Genomic DNA, 21,972 nt, shown 5'->3' with positions numbered 1-21,972 from the left:
AGGCTCAGGGTGGGCAGCAGCAGCAGGAATTTCTTCACTGAAAGGGTGCCCAGCCCTGGCACAGGTGCCCAGGACAGGGGTGGAGTCCCCGTCCCTGGAGGGGTTTAACAGCCCCATGGATGTGGCACCTGGGGACGTGGGGCAGTGGTGGTGGCCCTGGCAGTGCTGGGCTGGGCACGAAGACCCCAGAGGGCTTTTCCAACCTGGGCGATTCCGCGGTAACTCTGGAGACCAGGTCTGTTAGAACCACACAAGGCAATTGTGCAACACCTCCCCGGAGCAGCCCCGTGCGTGCCGGGAGTGCCCCTGGGCAACCTCACCTTGCTGTGGGCCATCAGGACGCAGTTGGAGTGCTCGTGCTCGCAGGCGATGCCGTAGTCCGGGAGCAGCCGCGCCAGTTCCTGCACGAAGCTCACGACCTCCCCGTGCCACGGCACGTTGGCCATGGTGAGGCTGCTGGCAGAGCTCTCCCCGCAGTAGGTCACGCCCTGGGGACACACAGAGACCAGGGCGGTCAGCTCAGCCCTCCCGGGCCCGGGCAGTGCCAGCCACAGCGAGCCCCGCGGCTGCCAGCTCCGCGCCCCCTCGCCCCGGATGCCTTGGCGAGGTCACAGGTTTGGAGATGGCATCAGAAGTGGGTCCCTCCCGCAGTGACACATCCCCAAAGCACCGTGCCAGGTGTCCCCAGCAGTGACACGCAGGCTGGGCTTGACCCTGGAGCTCTGCTTTACCACGAGTCCAAGGGGGGATGCTCCTGAGTGACCAAGGGACCTCGGAGAGGGTCAGTGGGGTGGGAAACGTGACGAGCCTGGGAGAGTCTCGTGGACAACCAACGCCATGTCCACAACCAACTGTGACACTCCCAGAGATCCTGGCCCTGTGCCACAGGGGAACAAGCTCTGGGCCTCTTCCTTCCGAGCCCAGGCTGGGATTTCTGCCCTGGCCAATCCTCTCTGCCCCTCTCTGCCTGGCTCCAGCCCCTCTGCCCCCTCTCTGCCCGGTTCCAGCCCCTCTGCCCCCTCTCTGCCCGGTTCCAGCCTCTCTGCCCCCTCTCTGCCCGGTTCCAGCCTCTCTGCCTCCTCTCTGCCTGGCTCCAGCCTCTCTCTCTGCCTGGTTCCAGCCTCTCTGCCCTTGGGCTGAGCTCTTTTATTCCAGTCACAAAATCCCATCAAGCACCAGCCTTTACAGGACAGTTTTATGGATGGTTGTGTCTGGCCTGCCCGTGGGTCTCCCCCTGTGAAGAACCCTTTTACCTCCTGTAAATGGAATTTGCCTCCAGGTTGACGCCTGCTCCCAGGGCCCTGCTCCCAGCTGCCCCACGCTCCCAATCCCTGGTGCACCTGCATTTCCCTGGACATGGCATGTGCAGACACACCTCTGCCAACGCTTTCAACCCCAGCAAGGTGCACACAGTGCTGAGCAGGGCCGCAGGAGCTGCTGTGAACTGGGAATTGTACAAGTTTGGGAAGCAGCTGCTTTCTCACCCACAGATTTATGAGGGACTTCCCCCATGAAGCTGCCCAGGCACCGTAACTCAGAGCCAGCCTGGAGAAAGACTGCCAGGGCCCCAGGCAGGGAGTGCTCGCCAGGGATGTACACTCAGTTTTATTTAACCCAGCTCTGTAAGTCTGAACCCAGAGTTGAAACAGGCTCATTCTGTGCTAGTCAGTGCTGTATCAGAGCAGCCAGCCACGCAAGTCAGGGGTTTGGATCCCCAAAGTGCAGCTGGAGACACACAGCAATATTCTCCCCACACTCATTACCCAGATTATGATTGGAGCAGCATGAAAAATGTATGAGTACAGAGGGGGAAAATTCTTCAGAAGCTCCAGCGTGATTCATGCTCTCAGTACACTACAAAGATATCGTTTACAAGCAAAGAAAGTGCAGAGGCAAATGGAATAAGTGAATGCTTGGCTGGCTGATTAATTCCCAGCACAAATCAATGGGAATCAGCTTCCAGCACACCGAAGGAAAGCAGCTTTCAACTTCCCCAACTTCTTCAAACTGGAGTTAATTAACAGCTGATAGCACTTAAAACCCATGCGGAGCTGATGAGGGCGGTCACGTTCTGCTTTGCAGTAATACATGAAGACAGTTATTAAGACATCAGGAATTAAAAAGGGAAAGATCCCATTGTTCACCCAGAGCTCTCTCCCCAACCTCCCTGCAGCAGGAACAGCAACGATGCTGCCTCTTAATTACCTGCTTAATAAGGGTGCTTGGAGCAGCCTAATCCACAGAGCTCTGGCCAAGTACCTTGAAATGGAAGCCTTTGAACAGCATCCCAGCTCTTCCTGGCTCTGCCAGGATGGATCCAGAGCAGCTGTGCTGGGCACACTCTGGATTTCACAGAATCGTGGAATGGGTTGGGTTGGAAGGACCTCAAAGCCCATCCAGTGCCACCCCTGCCATGGGCAGGGACACCTCCCACTGTCCCAGGCTGCTCCAAGCCCCAATGTCCAGCCTGGCCTTGGGCACTGCCAGGGATCCAGGGGCAGCCACAGCTGCTCTGGGCACCCTGTGCCAGGGCCTGCCCACCCTCCCAAGGAACAATTCCTTCCCAATATCCCATCCAGTCCTGCCCTCTGGCACTGGGAAGCCATTCCCTGTGTCCTGTCCCTCCAGCCCTTTCCAAAGTCTCTCTCCATCTCCTTTTTTGGCTCCTGCAAGGCCACAGTGAGGTCACCCCAGAGCTTCTCCTCTCCAGGCTGAACAATCCCAGCTCTCCCAGCCTCTCCTCCCAGCAGAGCTGCTCCATTCCTCGGATCATCCTGGAGCCTCCTCTGGGCTCCTCCAGCAGCTCCAGCTCCTCCCTGTGCTGGGCCAGGGCTGATTTTCAGCTGTGATGGAGCTGGGTGAGCACAACTGGACTGAGCAGAGCCTTGTGCCAGGGTGGTTGCTGGTGCTGTGGGAAGCATGGGAAGCACATTCATGCCCCCAGGACCTGGCTCCTGCCCGGGGATCCAGCCAGCCAGCAAAGCTTCCAATCCCCGGGGCTCTGAAGGGAACAACTGCAGCTGACAACGCTTTGTTTCTCCACTCACACTCCAGACTTCCCAATTTAATTACTGAACAAAGCAATTCTCTTCACTCCGAGCCCACAAATTATAAATTTAATTGAGGCTCGTGCAAATTAACAGAGAACAAAGTGTGGGCCAAGCTGCTGAGTGACAGAGACACTGTTTAAAATCTGGGACAGCCGTGACCCCAGACAAATAGAGAAAGCCTCAGTGCCACGTTGATGGATTGCAGCTCTGCAGTGCAAACGCTCCTGAGCTGAGCAGCAGCACCCCCCAAGTTACAACCACAAGGCCTCACGCACGTCTGCTCCTGCTGCAGTGGATCCAGGCAGCATTCCACTCCTTGGCTGCTTTTAATAATCACTTCCAAGCTGATTTAACAGAGGCCATCAGTCCTTTGTGTCACTCCAAGCTGCAGGGAGGGCTGGAGGTGGTTGGTTGTGCAGCACAGCCCCAGTATTTCCCAGCAGCTCTCCAGACAGCCCACAGCCATGGCTGAGGGCCCGGCGGTGCTGCACTGCCTGGAAAGCTGCAGTGACTCCTCCTGGGAGAGCTCAGCTCCAACACAGGACACAGCCCTTCACCCCAGCTCTCCCAAGGAGCCGTGTGGGGATCCAGGGAGGAGCAGCCACTGCTGGATCACCCCCTCTGCTCCCAGAGTCACAAGCTTGGAATTATCCTGGCTGGAAAAGTCCTCCTGGACCACCAGGTCCAACCTGTGACCAGTCAGCCTGGAGCAAAGGAGGCTCAGGGGGGACCTTGTGGCTCTGCACAAGTCCCTGACAGGAGGGGGCAGCCGGGGGGGTCGGGCTCTGCTGCCAGGGAACAGGGCCAGGAGGAGAGGGAACGGCCTCAGGCCGGGCCAGGGGAGGCTCAGGGTGGATTTTGGGGAAAATTTCTTCACTGAAAGGGCTGCCCAGCCCTGGCACAGGTGCTCGGGGCAGGGGTGGAGCCCCCATCCCAGGGGCAGTGTGAAAGATGACTGGACATGGCACCTGGGGACATGGCTTACGGTGGCCTCAGCACTGCTGGGGCAGTGATTGGACTCCATCTTAGGGGTCTGTCCTTGCTGGATTCTAGAATCCCAGGATGGGTTGGGTTGGGAGGGACCTCAAAACCCATCCAGTGCCACCCCTGCCATGGCAGGGACACCTCCCACTGTCCCAGGCTGCTCCCAGCCCCAGTGTCCAGCCTGGCCTTGGGCACTGCCAGGGATCCAGGGGCAGCCACAGCTGCTCTGGGCAGAGCCAGGCTTCGTCACTCAGCTCACAGCAGCAGTGTGAGCTCCTGCCTGAGCAGAGCCTTCCTGCTTCCCCCTATCCCTCAGAATTTAAGGAAGAAATCCAAACGTGTCAGGCTGGCCCTTTGTCCCAGGGCTGTCCGTGCCACAGTGTCTGAGGGCAGGACTTGGGCACAGAATCTTCCCCAGCCTTTGTGGAAGTTTTCAGCCACTTGGAAGCTCTCTTCCTGCTGATTTTCCTGCTGATTTTGTTTGTGTGGATGGATAATCTGGGTGTCCAGCTGAGCTCAGGGTGCTGCCCTGGGGCTGCAGCTCCTGCTCTGGTGCCTGAGGTTTGGCTGCAGAATGGAAATGCCCAAGTAAATGTGTGCAGGGATGGGCCAGAGGGAAGTGTCTGTCCCAATCTGCTCACTCCTGTCATGTTAAACAGTAAAGATCATTTAATTGCTTAAAATAATGAGGAAAATGAGCTGTGCCTTAATGAGTTTTTAATTGCATGCAGCAAGAGGCGATTGCCCCACCTGTCAAAATCCCCTTCAGGATCCTGCTGCCATCCCAGCTGGGGTTTAGATGAAGAGGTGAAGCTGAATCTCCTGTTCTGGTGCCTGCTATGAATAAACCCCAACAATGTTTGATCTCCACACCTGAAGAGAGACCAGCATTGCTCACTTGCTGTTGGAGAGTCACAGAATCGTTTGGGTGCCAGACTGAATCCAACCACCCCCCAGCACTGCCAGTGTCCCCACGTTCCACATGTTAAACCCCTCCAGGGATGGGCACTCCAAACCTCCCTGGGCAGCCCCTGCCAAGGCCTGAGCACCCTTTCCATGGGGAAATTCCTGCTGCTGCCCACCCTGAGCCTCCCCTGGCCCAGCCTGAGGCCGTTCCCTCTCCTCCTGGCCCTGTTCCCTGGCAGCAGAGCCCGACCCCCCCGGCTGCCCCCTCCTGTCAGGGACTTGTGCAGAGCCACAAGGTCCCCCCTGAGCCTCCTTTGCTCCAGCCTGAGCCCCTTTCCAGCTCCCTCAGCCGCTCCTGGGGCTCCAGCCCCTTCCCAGCTCCATTCCCTTCCCTGGACACAAAAATGGTGCACATCACATAAACCTGTGGCTTTCAGAACCCAAAGAGGGCACCATGACAGGAAAACGAGTTCTGGCACGTTCCAGACCTTAAGTACCACCATCAGCTCTGTACAAGTGTGACAGTGACACGCCAGCATTAGAACAGATTAAGGCAATAAATCAATTTGATGCATTTTTAATGACGGAGTCTCCCTTTACTATTGGCTTAAGTGGGAGAATGGGGTCCCACAGAGTGTGAGGCACTCATGGAAATGAGAACAAGGATTAAGCCCTTGCGAGAATCTAAATCTCTCTCCATCCACCCCGTGAGCCTCTCTGGAGCAGCACTGGATTAGCTCCCTTCAGCTGAAATGGCCATCATTTATCCCAAGTCTTCAAGCAGCAAATCCCCGAGCTCAGCCCCACTGTCAGGCAGAGCTTCTGCAGCATCTCGTTATCACTCTCTGTTGGTTGGCTTTGAGCACCACCTGGGCCTTGGCTGCTCACCCAGCACACTGAGGGTCTGCAGAGAGAATGCTGAGCCCTATCCACACCCCAAACACGCTTCGTTCTCAAAGGAACACAAAAAACTTACTTTTAATCAAAAATACCAAGTCTTTGGGGGAAAACTGCCAGGTCCCCAGTGCTGTGTGATCACCACAGTGTGAGGCTGGACCCCAGTGCCACCATCCCACTGCTGGATTCTGGGAATGTCACCCAGCCCCTCCCTGTCCCAGCTCACACAAACAGGGCTCAGAGATCCACAGAAATCCCTGTCCCAGCTCACACAAACTGGGCTCAGAGATCCACAGAAATCCCTGTCCCAGCTCACACAAACAGGGCTCAGAGATCCATGTAAAGCCCTGTCCCAGCTGGAAGAGCACCAGGAGTACATCTGGGACCACTCACCCATTTCCTTGGCAGAGCAAGGCAGGATTTTTGCAGGGCAGAGCTCTGGGAAAGCTCTGTGAGGCAGAGGGAAGAGCAGCCGTGCCTTGCAGGAGGCAGATGTTTGCCCGGAGAGTTCCCAGGGGAATCCGTGCTGAAACATCCTCCTCATCTCACTAATTACCATTAATGCCCCGGGCAGAGCAGCCTCAGCCCCTCTGCTCCATCCCTGCCCTGCCCTCCCTGGCAGGATCCTGCACAGCCAGTGGGACAGCCAGGGAGGTGGAAAACCGAGGGGTTTTCCCCAAACCAAACTCCAAACCCGAGCTGGGATGAAGCGCCCAACTCCAGCAGCACACCTAGAGAGAAAAACTCTCCGTGCTGATGTATCAAACCTTCGCAGCAAAATCCAGGCTTTTTCTCCATAGCAGCAGTTAAAAAAAGGTTGGGGGGGGGAAAGGTTAAAAAAATAAAAGAAAGTTTAAAAAAAAACAAAAGAGAGAAGGAAAAGGGGAAAGAAAAAGGAAAGTCCAGGAGTAACAGAGCTGCACAAACACAGAGCTGAGGGAGCTGTGCTGCTCTGCAGGAGCTGCTGGGTGAAAATGCTCAGAGCACTTTGGAAGGTGCCCTTTTTACCAGTTTGTACCTTTTTTTACATTCTCTATTTACTCAATTGATTAAGGCCATGATAAAGCCCCTCCTGCCCTGCTGTACCTCTCATCTCCTGCTGGCAGCCCTTCAAATCCAGCCAAATAGAAGCCCATCACTGAACCTTTCACTTTCTCCTGGCAAAATTCGAGACCAGGATGGGAAGAATCCTACCCCAAAGCACCAGCTTGACCTGGAATATTTTGTTTCAACTGTTGGTTGATATGAAGAAGCAATGTCTGCTCATCCTTGTTTTCACCAAAAGGCCAGAGAGTGACGATTCTGTTGGGCAGAAACGGAGGCTGGCTGGCACAAAGCTTGGCTGGTGGCACAGGGAAACCTGCCCCAAAGGCACACATAAGACACTGGAAAACATCACCTGAATGTGAATTAATTATCATTCACTAACATTAAAAGCAAGAGAGAAGTTTCTCGTGCATCACTTTAGAAGGATTTTACTTACTCGGAAAGTTTAGACTAAAGGAAGGGGGGAAATGGGGACAAAGCAGTGGAGAATACTGCAGGAAAAAGGAAAACAGCTCCATGCAGCTCACCTTGACCTCAATGAAGTCTGGTTTCCCGAGGGTTATCAGGTCAGCATAAGCTTTGAGTTCATCCACATTCCAAGCTTTCACCAGGGTCAGCCTGTAAACGGTGCGTTGTTGCTGGAACAAAGGGAAAATCCCATTGACATCCCATTGTGACCCAGGAACAAAGGGAAAATCCCACTGACATCCCATTGTGACCCAGGAACAAAGGGAAAATCCCATTGATATCCCATTGTGACCCAGGAACAAAGGGAAAATCCCACTGACATCCCATTGTGACCCAGGAACAAAGGGAAAATCCCATTGACACCCCATTGTGACCCAGGAAAGGGGTTCTTCCAGCCTTGCACACAGCTTCAAACAGGAAAAAGAAATGAAATCATTCTTTTATTCCAAAGAATAAAAGGTCCACTGAAGCAGACCAGACCCAAACCTGTTCCTTCAGGAAATCTGCTCCGCAGCCCCTGGGCTGGGCCACCTCATGCCACCCAACTCCTCCCCCTGCCACACCTCCTGTCCCAGGCACTTTGTTTCCACGGGAGTTTAAACCAGTGGCAGAACAAGCAGGAGATGTCTCTCTCTTGGATTTGCTTCCCCAGGCACAAAATGTCCCCGTTAGTTACAGGTGTTTCAGTGCCTCCAGCTGGACCAGCCGGCACTGGGGACATCCACAGGAACATGGAATTATTTGTGCTGGAAAAGCTCTGAAGGCATCAAGTCCAACTCTGACCCAGCACTGCCAGGGCCACCACTGCCCCACGTCCCCAAGTGCCACATCCACAGGGCTGTTAAACCGCTCTACCCCCACCCTGGAGTCTGTTCCTGTGTTTGACAACCTTTCCATGAGAAATTTCCCCAAAATCCACCCTGAGCCTCCCCTGGCCCAGCCTGAGGCCGTTCCCTCTCCTCCTGGCCCTGTTCCCTGGCAGCAGAGCCCGACCCCCCCGGCTGCCCCCTCCTGTCAGGGAGCTGGGGAGAATATTCCCAGGTCCAACTTCCTGCTGGGAAGGTGGCAAACAGCACTCCCAGAACTTCTCTGCTTGGAGTTACTCTGATTTGCCCTCTAAGGCTGCTCTCCAAAGGAGTCACTGGTGACAAAAGGCCTCTCAACACAAGCACTTGGCCATGGAACAAATCCACTCCTCACTCCTCACATCCGCTTGTTTCCATCCTTCCCCTCCCCTTCATCTTATACTGATGCTTTATTTCACTTATTTTTATTTTTATAATTAAAATTCACTTATAATTTATTTTTATTTATAGAGCAATTTTCCAGCGAATCTGCAGTTTGGATTAACTCCTTTGCTGTCCCTGCACACTGTGGACTGTGAAATGTAAATGCTGATCGCAGTGGGGCAGCAGGAAAGGGACTGGGATTGTGTCCCTGTGCCCCCGTGCTCAGGTGAGACCCCACCTGCAGAGCTGCCCCAGCCCTGGCCCAGCACAGGGAGGAGCTGGAGCTGCTGGAGGAGCCCAGAGGAGGCTCCAGGATGATCCGAGGGATGGAGCAGCTCTGCTGGGAGGAGAGGCTGGGAGAGCTGGGGGTGTTCAGCCTGGAGAGGAGAAGCTCTGGGGTGACCTCACTGTGGCCTTCCAGGACCTGAAGGAGCCAAAAAGGAGATGGAGAGAGATTTTGGAAAGGGCTGGAGGGACAGGACCAGGAGGAAGAAACTCCTCGCTGTGAGGGAGGGGAGGCCCTGGCACAGGGTGCCCAGAGAAGGAACATTTTAGTCCTTCAGAGCCTCTGACTGCCACGTCAGTGAATTCTGCCCTCAGTAGAAAAATCAAACTCACCTACCACACATCTCTGTGCGTTCCACAGGGGGCAAAGCCATTCTTACACCAATTTGTTATGGAAACATTCCAGGTTATTTACTAAGAAATAACCAGAGGACAAAGAAACAAACACCAGGAGCATCTTCTCCCACAAGTGACAGCACTAAAGCGGCTGACCTCTACCCGTGGCATTTAAGCAGATACTTAAAGAACAAGAAATTCTTGTGATTTGAATGGATTGGCAAAAGAAAGGTCAAGAGACAAGCAGGAAATCAACTGTTAATTACTGAAGAGAGAACAAGAGAGGAGCTAATACAGAAAAAGAAGCAGCATTTGCACATAACAGGGGAAGAAACAAGCGGAGGGGAAAGATCTAAGGAGGAAAATCTGCAGTGCACACACCCTGTCAGTCCTGTGGAATGATCAGACACCAGTTAATGACAGCTGGCTCCCAAAGGGCAGCTCCCAGTGGGGAACAAGTGCAGCAGCCTCAAGGCACCAGTAAATACCAGTTTGTGTTTAACATAACTGGTCCTGCTCCACAGCAGCCCCAGCAAGGGCAGCGCATCCTCGCAGGCAGGGAAGTGGGGCTTTCTCCCATTTAAATCTCATTTTTAGTACTCTCCAATTCACATCCCAGCTCATTTAGAAGTTTAAGGTCAAGGACTTCATAAAACTAAATGTGCTATGAGTGAATTTAAAGGGCCTCTCCCCCTGGGGCAGCACTGACAAGGAGTAACTGCGGCCTCTGTGTGTCCATCACACCCAAACCATCCCAAAAGCTGCATGAACTCACCACGGCTGGGCAGGGAAAGCAGGGGAGGAACTGAAACTCTGCCAAAGGCAGACAGCAAACAGGTAGAAAAGTGAGAAATTAATCTGGAGAAGCCTCTTTCCAGAGGGCAACATCTCGGCAGTGTTGTTGAGCAGAGAAACGCGGCTAGAAGGCACAGATCAAAATGAGTAATGGCCCAAAACGTTATCTGGGAGCAATCCTTGCAGACTGCCGGCAGTACAAACAGCCAGCCTGTTTTATTCATGGATTATTTGTATTTGTTGTACAATAGGGCCCCAGGAGATCCTCTCACAAGCACAGCAAAACAAGAAATAAAGAGCTTAAGCCGTGAGAATTTAACGATCTAAAGCATCAGGATATAAAAGCAGCCTGGGATGCTCCACACTCCGTATTTCCAGGAAAAGCAGCTGTTACTCCACTCCAGTCACCAGGAGAACATGGAGGAAGAGGAGCTGGTGTGAGAACAACCCTCCAGATGGGTGGCAGTGAAGGGTGTGGGTCTGGTTTATCTCCTTGTGCACAGACCCGGCCTGGCAGGGAGCGGCAGCCCCGGGGGTCCCAAAAACGCAGGTCCAGCTCAGCCTCCTGTTCCCGAAACTCCTGAGGGCAAAGGAGGGCAGAACAAGCCTGGGGAACCCCAGTCTTTTCCCTTTGGGCAATTCCTGCTAAAATCCTTCCCAGCTACCCCAGGAAGCACCGCAGCCCTTCAGTGTCAGGACAGGGCACCAGGGAAACACAGACTGATCAGGCTTGGGGGAGGATGCTGAGGACAAAGAATCCTTTCCTGGGCAGGTCTGAGATCCTGGTCTCAGCACACCCGGGAATGGTCCCAGCCCCGAGGCTGCCAGAGCTCCAAGAGCATTGGGACAGCGCTGCCAGGGATGCCCAGGGTGGGGTTGTTGGGGTGTGTGGGCAGGGCCAGGGGCTGCACTGGGTGATCCCTGGGGGTCCCTTCCAGCTCAGGACATTCTGTGATTCCATGAAAAAGACCAAACCTGTCTCAGGGTGTCTCATGCCCCAGTCCCACACCAGCAGCGCCCACAGCTCAGAGTCAGGATTGGGGTCACCCAGACACAGACACAGCTCCTTCCCTCCGAAGGAGTGCCCAGGCTGCTGCAGCCCTGCCCCCTCCAGCAGCTCCAGGCACTGGGAAGCTCCCTGGGCCAGCCTGGAGAGCAATGGGCCAGCCTCCCCCTGAGCCCAGAGCCTGTGCCCACGGCAGGGACACTGCCCCTGGAAACCACGCTCACATCCTCCTAGGCCTGTCACACGTCCCAAGGGACCTGTGCTGGCTTTGCTGCTGGCCCAGCCTCAAAGGCACAGCTCTGGCCCAGCCCCAGCCCAGGACACCCTAACAGAGGACTCGGTGTCACTTTGACAAAGTGCTCCCTTCCCACTCCAGTAACCATGAGGGATTGGGGCTGCTTCTTTTTATCATTTCTTTTTAATTCCCTCCTCCTTGACATTCATCTTTTCCCAGATCAAACGTAATTATTCTTCATGAAACAGCCCAGGTCTAATCCCAGGAGGAAGAGGGAAGGGGGAACACATCACCTGCAAAGAGCAGGATGCTGGAGGGACACGGCCTTGGCTGGGGCAGGGGAGCAGCTCCCTTCTCCAGGAGGGGCACGGGAGCCTCTCCAAGACCCTCACCTTGGATCCTGTCACTTGAACTCACTCTTCTGTTCAGGCAGAGTGACAATGTCCCCTGTTTGGAAGTAACTAGAATTACACGTGGGTTTTTGTTTCAGCTGCTGGCTCAGGCTCAGATACCCCGAGCACTTACAGGCATTTCCTAGGCACAGCTGAAATTATTTTATTGCCATTTCATCCACAGACTCCTCCACAGAAATCCCGACTTTTGCAGCTAATGAATCTCAACGTTATCAACAGCTGGATGCAAGCAGCACTCTCGGGGGAGGAAATGATGGTGCAAACTCCAAAGAGAACCTGCCCTTTGTTTCACACAACTTCACACCCCTCTGCCAGCACCGGATGAGGAGCAGGAACCACTTCAAAGGCACCTCCTTTCATCAGGACTTTCTTCCTCTCTTCAAGGAAAGGCTCCACTTGCAAACTCCCTTCATGACACGTTCTCAGAGCTTCTGAGCTGCCAGGGACCGCTCTGATCGTGCTCCGAACCACCCAAAAACGGGCGCTGAGAGCAGCCCGAGCCCGGCGGGAGCAGCCCCGGAGCTGCCCGGGCTGAGCCCACTCCCCTGCCCCGCTTATGCAGCGGCTTCCTGAGCGAGCCAGCGCCGAATAAAGATATCAAAGCAGTTTTCACACTCGGAAATGACTTGTCACAGGGATGCGCATCGGGGAAAAAAAGCCCCTGCAGCCAAAATCTCTTCCCCGCAGTCGATAAGGAGCTGCTTAACGCAGAAACCTCACCAGGGAGGAAAGATCCAAAACACAGCCTAAGGAAATCTCAGATCCCAACACCCCCCCGATCCCACAGCTTTCCAAAGCCTTCCAGTTCAGCCCAGGGAGGAAGGAGGGTTGGAGACCACTCCTGCCTCTCCCAAATCCAGCTCTGCTGAGCCCCCAGGCTCCCAGATCACAGAATCCCAGAATGGTTTGGGCTGGGGGGATGTTAAAGTGCATCTCATTCCACTCCCTGCCATGGGCAGGGACACCTCCCACTGTCCCAGGCTGCTCCCAGCCCCAATGTCCAGCCTGGCCTTGGGCACTGCCAGGGATCCAGGGGCAGCCACAGCTGCTCTGGGCACCCTGTGCCAGGGCCTGCCCACCCTGCCAGGGAACAATTCCTTCCCAATATCCCATCCAGCCCTGCCCTCTGGCACTGGGAAGCCATTCCCTGGGTCCTGTCCCTCCAGCCCTTGTCCCCAGTCCCTCTCCAGCTCTCCTGGAGCCCCTTCAGGCCCTGCAAGGGGCTCTGAGCTCTCCCTGGAGCCTTCTCCTCTGCAGGTGAGCACCCCCAGCTCTCCCAGCCTGGCTCCAGAGAAGAGGTGCCCCAGCCCTTGGAGCAGCTCCGTGGCCTCCTCTGGACTGTCTGTAGGACCCATCACACTCTAGAGCATCATCAGGGAAGGCTCAGTGTCCTTGGAAGGATGCAGATGGATCCATTCTTCTTCAGGAGCCTCCCCTCCCCACGCGAGCTCCTCTCTGCATCGGGCCCATCCATCACCAGAGGTGCCACCCTCCTGTGACAGTCACTGCAGGCCCGGGGAGGGCTCAGCTGAGCACACTGGCACAGCACAGGAGGGATTTTTCCCCTCCCAGCTGAACTCAGCGCAGAGCACAGAAGTTTTCAGCCTCCCTTCTTGAGGCTCATGATCCTTAAACAAGCCCTGAATAGGCTCTGCTGTGTAGGAACCCACTGGAAACACGGAACGTTGTTCCAGCAGCTGCTATTAATACCCGGGTGAGAGCAAGTGCAGCCTTTGTCTCCAGTGCTAAAAAGGTGCTCATTAGCATAGGCTAATTAACGCATTAACTCTGCTGTGAAAGCCCAGCAAAGCTCGGAGCAGGGGTTTCAGTGCTGGAGGAGCGAGTGCTCAACCCCAGGCTGCACCTGAGGCTCAGCTCCAGAGCCCTGGGCTTCACCCAGCATCTCCCAGCTGTCCCCACGTCATCCCCAGGATGGGGACTAAGCCACCATCAGCCTCCCGTTGGACCCTGCCCAACATTTAGCCCCATATCAAGGACCTTCTTTGCCTCCTGTCTGGGTGTGGGGAAAAGCAAAACCAAATTCTCAAGTACTTGGGGATGTGGATTTTCCACGAGGCTGGAGTTTCTCAAGGTTCAAAACCCGGAGATGGATCCCTGGGCCCTGTGTTTTCCTGCCTGCAGTGACCCAAAAGTTACTGTGAACTCTGAGCTTAACTGGAATTGAGGAATTTCGGAGAGTCAGCCTGGAGTTTTCAGTCACACTACACATCCAAAGTGAGGATTTTTTTGGATTTGGAGAAGCCAAGTTTATTACTGTGTAAGACCATCAGAAAATAATTTGTAACTGTTAGGTGGGTATAACAAAAATGTCAAATATGAGTATCTAAAGCAAGGCTCAGAAATGACCCAAGATTTGTGTTTTCAGCTATGCCTAAGCACAAAATATCTCCTGAAGTGCTCAGTTTTTCTCAGCTGAGATTTAAAAAGTTCCCTCAAAGCTGATGGAGTGGGTGGCACCTCTGCCCCTGGCTGGGAGGTGGAAAGAAATGGTCTTTAAGGTCCTTCCAACCCAACCCATTCCATGATTCCATGATTTGAGTGCTAATGCCAAAAAAAATGGGATGTTCCTAAAAAATAACCCCAAACTTATTAAAAAAACAAACATAAACCCCACACCAAAACACAAACCTGGCACTACTTTTCCATGCAAAAGCCATTCCGGCTCCTTGTGAGGGAATCAGGCAAAAAAACTAATTAGGGAATCGAGGAAAATACAGTTACAAGGTGATGTCCACACGATGAGGGGCTGGTCCTGCATCTTGTCTTGAACCTGGAGCCCAAGGCAGTCCCTTTAAAGCAGTTTCTAATTCTTTCAGCTTTCATATAAATGTGTAAGAACCAAAATTGTCTCTCTGAAGTATAATTATTGTGAGGAGCCAAGCCTGATCTCCATATGAAATTCCTTGTTCTTCCAAGGCCTTGAAGATAAGATGAAAACTGTCCTGAATAATAATTAGGAAAACAGCAAAGTTGGACTTCTGGTTTGTATCAGGTTTTTTATCACTCAACACCAGTGCCCTGCTGTCCCACCAAACCCTCTGGAGTGCCCAGCTCTGAAATCCTGCCTGGAGAGAACAAGAAAATCCTGCAGAGATGAACACATCAGCACTAATTCCCAAGCTGGAATTTCACACCAGAAAAGCCCCTCAGCCTCTGCACAGCCCTGCTGATGTGTGAAGCACAGGAATGAGGGATCAGGACTGGAAACTAAGGAGAACAAAACACCAAATTTCTCTCCCCTCCACACTCACTCTTCCTGTACTTGCTTGTAATCTGCTTTATTGCTTCACACTTCAGCAGAAATTAACCAGATTATTGAAAAATCTCTAGAAATAAAACAAAGTACAGCAACAGCTTTGTTTTGAGAGCTGAAAATGTTGTTCTTAAGTAAATCCAGAACGGTGGCTGCTCCTTATCCATTTTCCATGGACTCAGTTTTAACACACCCGTGGAAATCAGCACCGACAACATTCCCGTGATTATTTCTTTCTTTTCCACATTTCCAGTGCAGTTTCAAGGAATCATGTAAAATTTATACTCAGGGAAAAAGAAGCCCAATGCACAGGGACTTAAAATAGAACAGCACGAAAACAGATCCTATCAAATCAGCAGCAAAACCCACTTCGAGCTCGCCGCTAGCCAGGCTGCTGACGGTTCTTTTCGCGGGTGAGAGGGGATGTTTAACCCCAAACAGGCAGGAGAAGCACCAGCAGGAGCCTGGGGGTGCTGCCCCGCAGCCCTGCGCCCCAGGGACGGCTCGGCCAGGCTGCAGCCGGGCCGGGGAGCAGAACACAAACCCCTCCCAGCAGCAGCAAAGCTCCAGCGAGCTCCTGCCCAAGTGCCCGTGACCTCCAGACGCCTGAGAACAGCAGCTGGCAGGGAACGCTGCTGAGAGGCTCCCGGGACATCGGAGGCATCGGCACCTGCTCGGCTCGGCCGCTGTCCCTGGGTGGGAGCAGCAGCGGCTGCGGCAGCAGGGACCCGCCGTAGAGGGACAGGGCCCTGTCCTGCTCCTGCTGCTGCTCTGCCTCCTGCCAGGAGCTCAGCCAGCCCTGGCCGTGGCTCCAGCCCATCCTCCCTTCCCTCGGAGCTGCCGGCTCCGCAGCATCCCGGCTCCTTCCCTCTGACCACAGGAATGGTTCCTCCTCTGCTGCCCCTGGACAGGCCCCGCCTGCAAGGGATGGGGACACAGAGCAGGGGTTAGGGGAAAAGCCCCCCAAGGCCGAGGGCTCCAGCCCCTTCCCCAGCTCCGTTCCCTTCCCTGGACACGCTCCAGCCCCTTCTTTGGAACTCCCCTCCCTGTCTGTAGTTTATTCTTCAGTATTTTCCTGCTCCTGCCTTCCCTGCACTGCCAGGGTCTGACTGTACCTTGAGGTGACAGGTTTGTCACTGTGAGGTGACAGCTTTGCCATGGTGCCCCTCCAAGACCACCAAGGCCTCCCCCATTGTGGCCAAGCAGCCATGCCTGAGCCATCAGGTCCTGGAGCACCAGGATGTGACTGTGGAGCTGTGTCTGGGACATTTTGGAGAATGTGAGAGGAGAGGAGGCTGTGGGAAGTCCCAGATTTTGCCTTCAGCTCTTCCCCCTCTGAAGCCTTTTCCTTCCCACACCCGACCAGACACGAGCAGGAACAGATGTGAGGATGTGGCACCTGGGGACACGGGCAGTGGTGGCCTTGGACCGCTGAGGGAAGGGCTGGACTCGACCTTGGAGGCTTTTCCAGCCTCAGTGATTCTGTGGCAAGAAGAAGCTGGCCTCGGACACCAACACCATCAGTATGTGAACACACAGACTGGGGAATGTCAAGAAAAAGCCAGAGAGTGGCATTTGCACGGGCTGAAAGGAAATGAGGGAGAAAAGCAGCTCAAAAAGAGCAGCTCAAACCCAGCCCCAGCTCAGCCGAAGGCTGAACATCCCCAGAGTCCCTCCGGACCCCGGGCCAGAGCCCAGCCTGCCCCACGGCACTGCCAGCTGCTCTGGAGTTTTCAGCCATCCCAGTTATTCACACACCCAGCCAAAGGCTTGGATGCTTCCTCACAGGTCTCTGTAGCTGGAAATCTCAGCCAGGAAAACAACTTCCCACTGAGATCCCCCGGGGCTCTGAAAGACTGTTCCTCAAAATCCCTGCTTTGCTCAGCAATGGGGGACACAGGAAAGGAGAATAAACTGCATTTTAAACAACCCTGTAATACTGAAGGATTGAGGGAGTAACTGCAGGATGAGCCTGGAGGAGGGAAAGTTTTGGAGTGACCTCCCATCACCTGAAGGATTCCACAGGAAGGATGGAGAGGGACTTTGGACAAGGACCTGGAGTGCCAGGACAGGGGGAAAGGCTTCCCACTGCCAGAGGGCAGGGATGGATGGGATACTGGGAAGGAACTCTTCCTGTGAGGGTGGCACAGACAGGAGCCCAGCCACAGCCTGGGAAGGGGTGACTGTATTAATGGGAATGAAGTGACACTCGTTATCCTGGGAAATAACAAACCAGCAATGCAACTTCCAGTGATGAAAGCAGAGATTAAGCTGCCATAAAAACATAATTACCTCATTAGAAAACACTCTTACAGGCTGCGAAGCAAATGATTTATATTTTTCTTCTGGGTTTTGTCCAAATCATCTAAAAATAGATCTGAAAGCCCCACCACCAGGACTGCTGAAAATCCTGCCCAGTTCACTTCACAAAGAGCAATGTAAACAAGGAGTCTGACATAAATTTCTCTTATTGATTAAGCAATCTTTGCAAGCCCAGTGCTCTTGTAAAGCCTTAATTCAAGAGTTGGGCTCTAAAAGAACAAACATTACGGGCTTGAAAGTGCCCATTCAGTTAAATACGTGAGCTTGGGCTGCGGCTGTGAGAACTCCTGCAGGTGCTGGAGCAGAGCAGGGGAATGAAAAAAAATCCCAACCAAGGATTTACTCAAGTCCTGAGTGTGTATGGACTCCCAGTGCAAGGTGTACTCCACCTGAGGAGCCTGCCCAGGGGACACCTGAAATCCCAACACCTCCGATTAAAGCCCTCCTTTGGAGAATGTGTCCATGAAATGCCTCCAGATGCTGCTGCTTCCACAGCCAGCTGGACCCAGAGAGCCCAGGCGGACCCAGAGTCCCCAGGACTGCTAAGCAAATCCCAGCCCTGAGCCAGAAGGACATAAAAGCAATGATGCACACACACACACACACACTTGTACAGCTCTGTAAACAGTTGTTTTCTAGTATTTGTATTTACTATGGATCATCAGCTCTCTGTTCCAGGGCTCATCACCTCCAAACGCTCCAGACCTGCTGGGTTTACACTAAGCTGGGTTTAGCACTAAGCACTTACAGAGATCGTTTGCACGGCCTCTCATTTGGTTCTTGCACCAAACAGATTTTGTCCCTCCTGTCCTGTCCCTCTCCCTCCTTTTAAAAGCCCCCTTTAGGCTCTGCAAGGGGCTCTGAACTCTCCCTGGAGCCTTCTCCTCTCCAGGTGAGCACCCCCAGCTCTCCCAGCCTGGCTCCAGCCCTTGGAGCATCTCCATGGCCTCCCCTGGAGCTGCTCCAACAGGTCCCCATCTTCCCTGGTGAATTCTATGAATTAGCACATTATAATCAGAATTATATGAATTTCTGGGAATTCAATGAAAGGTGCCCCAGCAGCTTTGCAGCTTCAGAGGTGACTCTGAATTCCTGTGCTGGAGTTCCTGCATTTCTCCCACTGCAAATCCAACAGCAGCTTCATCCAAGGAGAACACACAGGGCTTGGCTGCCAAATGCACAACCTGCAAGTCAACAACCTCCAGAGGGGTCACTGGAGCAGCCATGGAAACCAGGGATGGGCCACGTGGTCTGGGAGGTCACAGCCAGCGCTTCCAGCCAGCAGCACGTGGCCAGAGCCACCAACACCCAGCTCCCAGCCCCAGCTCCCCATGGACTGGTGAGGGTGGGAAGGAACCCACAGCCCCATGGAACAAGGGAAGCAGCACTCCTTGGCAAGAGCCTGTTTATTGCCCGAAGTCACCCTGACAGAGGAAGTTTGGGGCCTCTCTGACCCAAAGTAGCTGAACTGGGAGCTGAGGGAGAAGATCAGGGAGGAGCACTGAGGGCACAGCCGGTCCCTGAGCTCTGCTGCACACTCCTGCTGCAGGATCCTGCCCTAAGGGCCCAACCCAGCTAAGTCAGGGCCAGTCCCCTTGGAGCCCAGCACATGGGTCTCACCCTGGGGCAGGAGAACCTCCCCAAGCCCACCCCACCCCACCCGAGATGTGACACTGAACAGCCCTGGGCACCCCATCCATGTGTCCAAGTGTCCAGGTGTCCCTGTGTCTCTGCATCCATGTGTCTCTGTGTCCCTGTGTCCAAGTGTCCAGGTGTCCCTGTGTCCCTGTGCCAGTGCATGCCAGGACCCAGCATTCCAGCCTTGCCCCCCTGCCCACCATCACCACCCTTCAGGAAAGGATTTCTCCCCGCTCCAAAGCAACGTCTTCCTGATTTGCCTTTCCCAAAGGCAGGAGTACGTTCCCACCATCCCCAGGTCCCAGAATGTCCCTTTCCCTGCTGGCAGTGCCTGTGTCCCCATCCCACACGAGCAAACACATCCCTTCTGCAGGTGCTCTCTCAGCTCGTCTTTCCTGAAATGTCAAACGCAAGGATCCAGATGAACGGATCCGACGGACCCTGCGAATGCTCCTCACCCGACTCCGGTAATGGGTCAGTGAGGAGAGAAACCCGGAGTTAATGCACTCAGCAACTGGAATATTGTGCACTGCCCTGCACAGCCCCCTCTGTGCCACTCAGCCCTGTCAGCTCAGCTTTACGGGCTGAAATAAAACCTTGGTTTAAAGCAAAGTGCAGCCCCAGGTTTCCTTTGTTGCCACAAGCAGAATTTTAAGGTTGTTTTTTCCTTCTGGAGAGTTCCCATAAAAGCACACACAGGCTCTGCCTCCTCAGGGTGCCTGTACATGAAAATGGCTCCAGTTCACAACCAGAGACTGACAATGTGACCAAATGTCCCCAAGGCCACGGAGGCTGCTGGGGCAGCTGGGAGTTCTGGCTCGCAGAGCCAGGCCCAGGGAAGAGAACAGCCCTTGGCTGGTGGTTGGGTAACAAATAACCTGGCAGAGGGAACAGAGACTGGTTTGAACCAAGCTCCCTAAAAGCCAGAGCTGGCATCTCTCAGGCAGCTTCTAGAAGAGCTCAAGGCAAAGGAGAGACCCTGTTTAACAGAAGCTAAGAACTGCAAATGCTCCCTGAACGTTCAGCAGCAGCAAAGCCGGGCATGCTGGACAATGTCTGCTGGCTGAGGAGGGAAGGGATGGGTGCAGCTGGGAGGGCAGGAAGAGGAGGGCCCTGTTACTCCCACGTCCCAAGCCATGGGAAGGGGCAGGGGTGCCCTGTCCCATCCCCGAGGTGGCACTGGGCACCCTCTGCAGCCACAGCCAGCAGCAAACAGCCCAAGGCAGGAGTGAGAGCAGGGGCTGCAGCTGGGACCATGGGCTGAGAGAACAGGGATTGCACCCTCTCCCTGTGCCTCGGGCTCGCTGGGTGCCCTCAGACCCTTCCCCTCCCTTCCCGCAGCCTCACTCCCTGCCTTCCCAAGACACACGGGACAGCACCAGCTGGGATTACACATCCCTCTGCTTGGAGCTGTGCTATGAACATTTCCCCCTTTCCTTGCCTGCAAGCAAAGCAGGAGGGACTGGCACAGACAGAGAAACGAGGTTTCACTCCCTCAGCAGCCAAGCGTCTTCCTGGAGCCTGGTTTGGATTGCTGTGAGGACACTGAAAGGACAGGATGGATTTCAGAGACAATAACTCCATATCAACATCATACCTGTGTCACACTCCTCAGGCTGCATTGCCAAAGGCTTCCACCATGAGTCTCATTAGCAATCCCATTAAAACAAGCACACAGCCAGTGAGAGCATTTACTGTGCAGAAGAGTCAAATTCTTCTAAATTTATAGTGGCAAAATTGATTACTGATTCTAACATCTGTTACAGATCTTACATTTAAATTCTCCTTAAAAAATCCCTCAGCTCAGAAACCTCAGGCATGGCTCCCCTCCCCCAGGAGCCACATAAATCATCTCCCTGCAAATCAAATGTGTCTCTTCATAAAAACAATTGTTCCTGTCATATATTACATAATAATCAGCACTAAAACCTGCTGAGGATGTAATTCAATGTATTTATGCTGTTTGTAATCACACAAAGACAAGGGTACCTTGGAAGACAGGGTAACGTTGGGGAAAACAAAGAGACTCAGGTAAATAGCAGCAGATGCAAGGCTGGGAATGTTTAAATATCAAACCAGTCTCTTCATCACCCAGGAATGTAACAGGAACTACCTGTGAGCAGTGTGAAAACGCAGAGCTGGAGACAGCGATGGGAGATGTTGCTCTACCCTGTGCCTTCCCCTGGATAAACCATTCCTAGCAGCTGCCAGCAAGGAATATCCAGCCATGGAACCCAGGCACTGCCAGGGTGTGATATCCTAGCACAGGCAGAGGGAACTATTCCCCTTCTGATCTTTTTTTAATAAAAGAAAAAACCCCAGGCGTCTGCTCCACCTCTCCCAGCGAGCCCTGACCCCGGTTCTCCAGGAATTCCTAATCCCCTTGAGGCAGAAAAAGAGTGAGGGCAAGGTTAGATCCCAGATCCGCAGCACGTGTGGTGTGTGGTGACCAAAGGCACAGTCTGAGCTCCTGGCAGTGCCAGTGAGCTGCTTCCTTTGCTTTGTGACCCTGCTGCAAGGACAGCAAGGACAAGGTTCTGCTCCATCACCAGCTCCCGCAGTGCCACACCATCCCACCAGCCTGCAGGGCTCATTCCTGCTCTGTGCACGGCTCCAGTCTGTTGGAGGGAACGTTGGCACCTGGCCCCTGCAGGTCCCAGCAGCTCAGCACTGCCAGCCTGGCTGTGGCAGCACAGCAAATCCTGCCAGGCCAGCCCGTGATGGGACAGGAGTCATCATGAGGGAGTCAAGGAGGTACAGACAGAGGAGGTGACACCACGCCAGGGCTGGAAGATGTTCCTCAGAGCCCCAGTGACAGCAGGGACCTTCAGCCCAGAGCTCACCGAGCCCATGGACACCCATGGACCAGCAGCCACTTGCTCAAGAGCTGTTTTACTCTCCCCAGGTAAGAGCATTCCCAGCAGGTCAGGGAGGGATCCTACCCCTCTGCCCAGCCCCAGGGGCACCTCTGGAGCTGTGTCCAGCTCTGGCTCCTCAGCACAGCAGCAACATGGAGCTCCTGGAGCGGGGCCGGCGCCGGCTGTGAGGATGAGGAGGGCCTGGAGCATCTCCGTGCCCAGGACAGGC

At 54.2% G+C, this 21,972-nt stretch overlaps 1 protein-coding gene across 1 annotated transcript in view; it reads right to left on the bottom strand.

Annotated features, from left to right (window-relative positions):
• Positions 1-104: 104 nt before the first annotated feature.
• The window catches only part of LOC121663842 (S-adenosyl-L-methionine-dependent tRNA 4-demethylwyosine synthase TYW1-like), a 79,084-nt gene continuing 57,216 nt past the window's right edge, over positions 105-21,972 (bottom strand). Inside the window, 2 exon segments of the mRNA XM_042026580.1 lie at positions 105-488; positions 7,412-7,522. Of these exon segments, the coding sequence (XP_041882514.1) occupies positions 105-488; positions 7,412-7,522 (495 nt within the window).

Source organism: Corvus kubaryi, unplaced genomic scaffold, assembly GCF_017639235.1.
Source record: "Corvus kubaryi isolate FWS band 111438036 unplaced genomic scaffold, C.kubaryi_AGA036_p1.0 37284, whole genome shotgun sequence".
In the NCBI taxonomy this organism is placed as follows: domain Eukaryota; kingdom Metazoa; phylum Chordata; class Aves; order Passeriformes; family Corvidae; genus Corvus; species Corvus kubaryi.
Note: the sequence above shows the minus strand (reverse complement) of the source record. Positions and strands in the feature narration are given on the sequence as shown.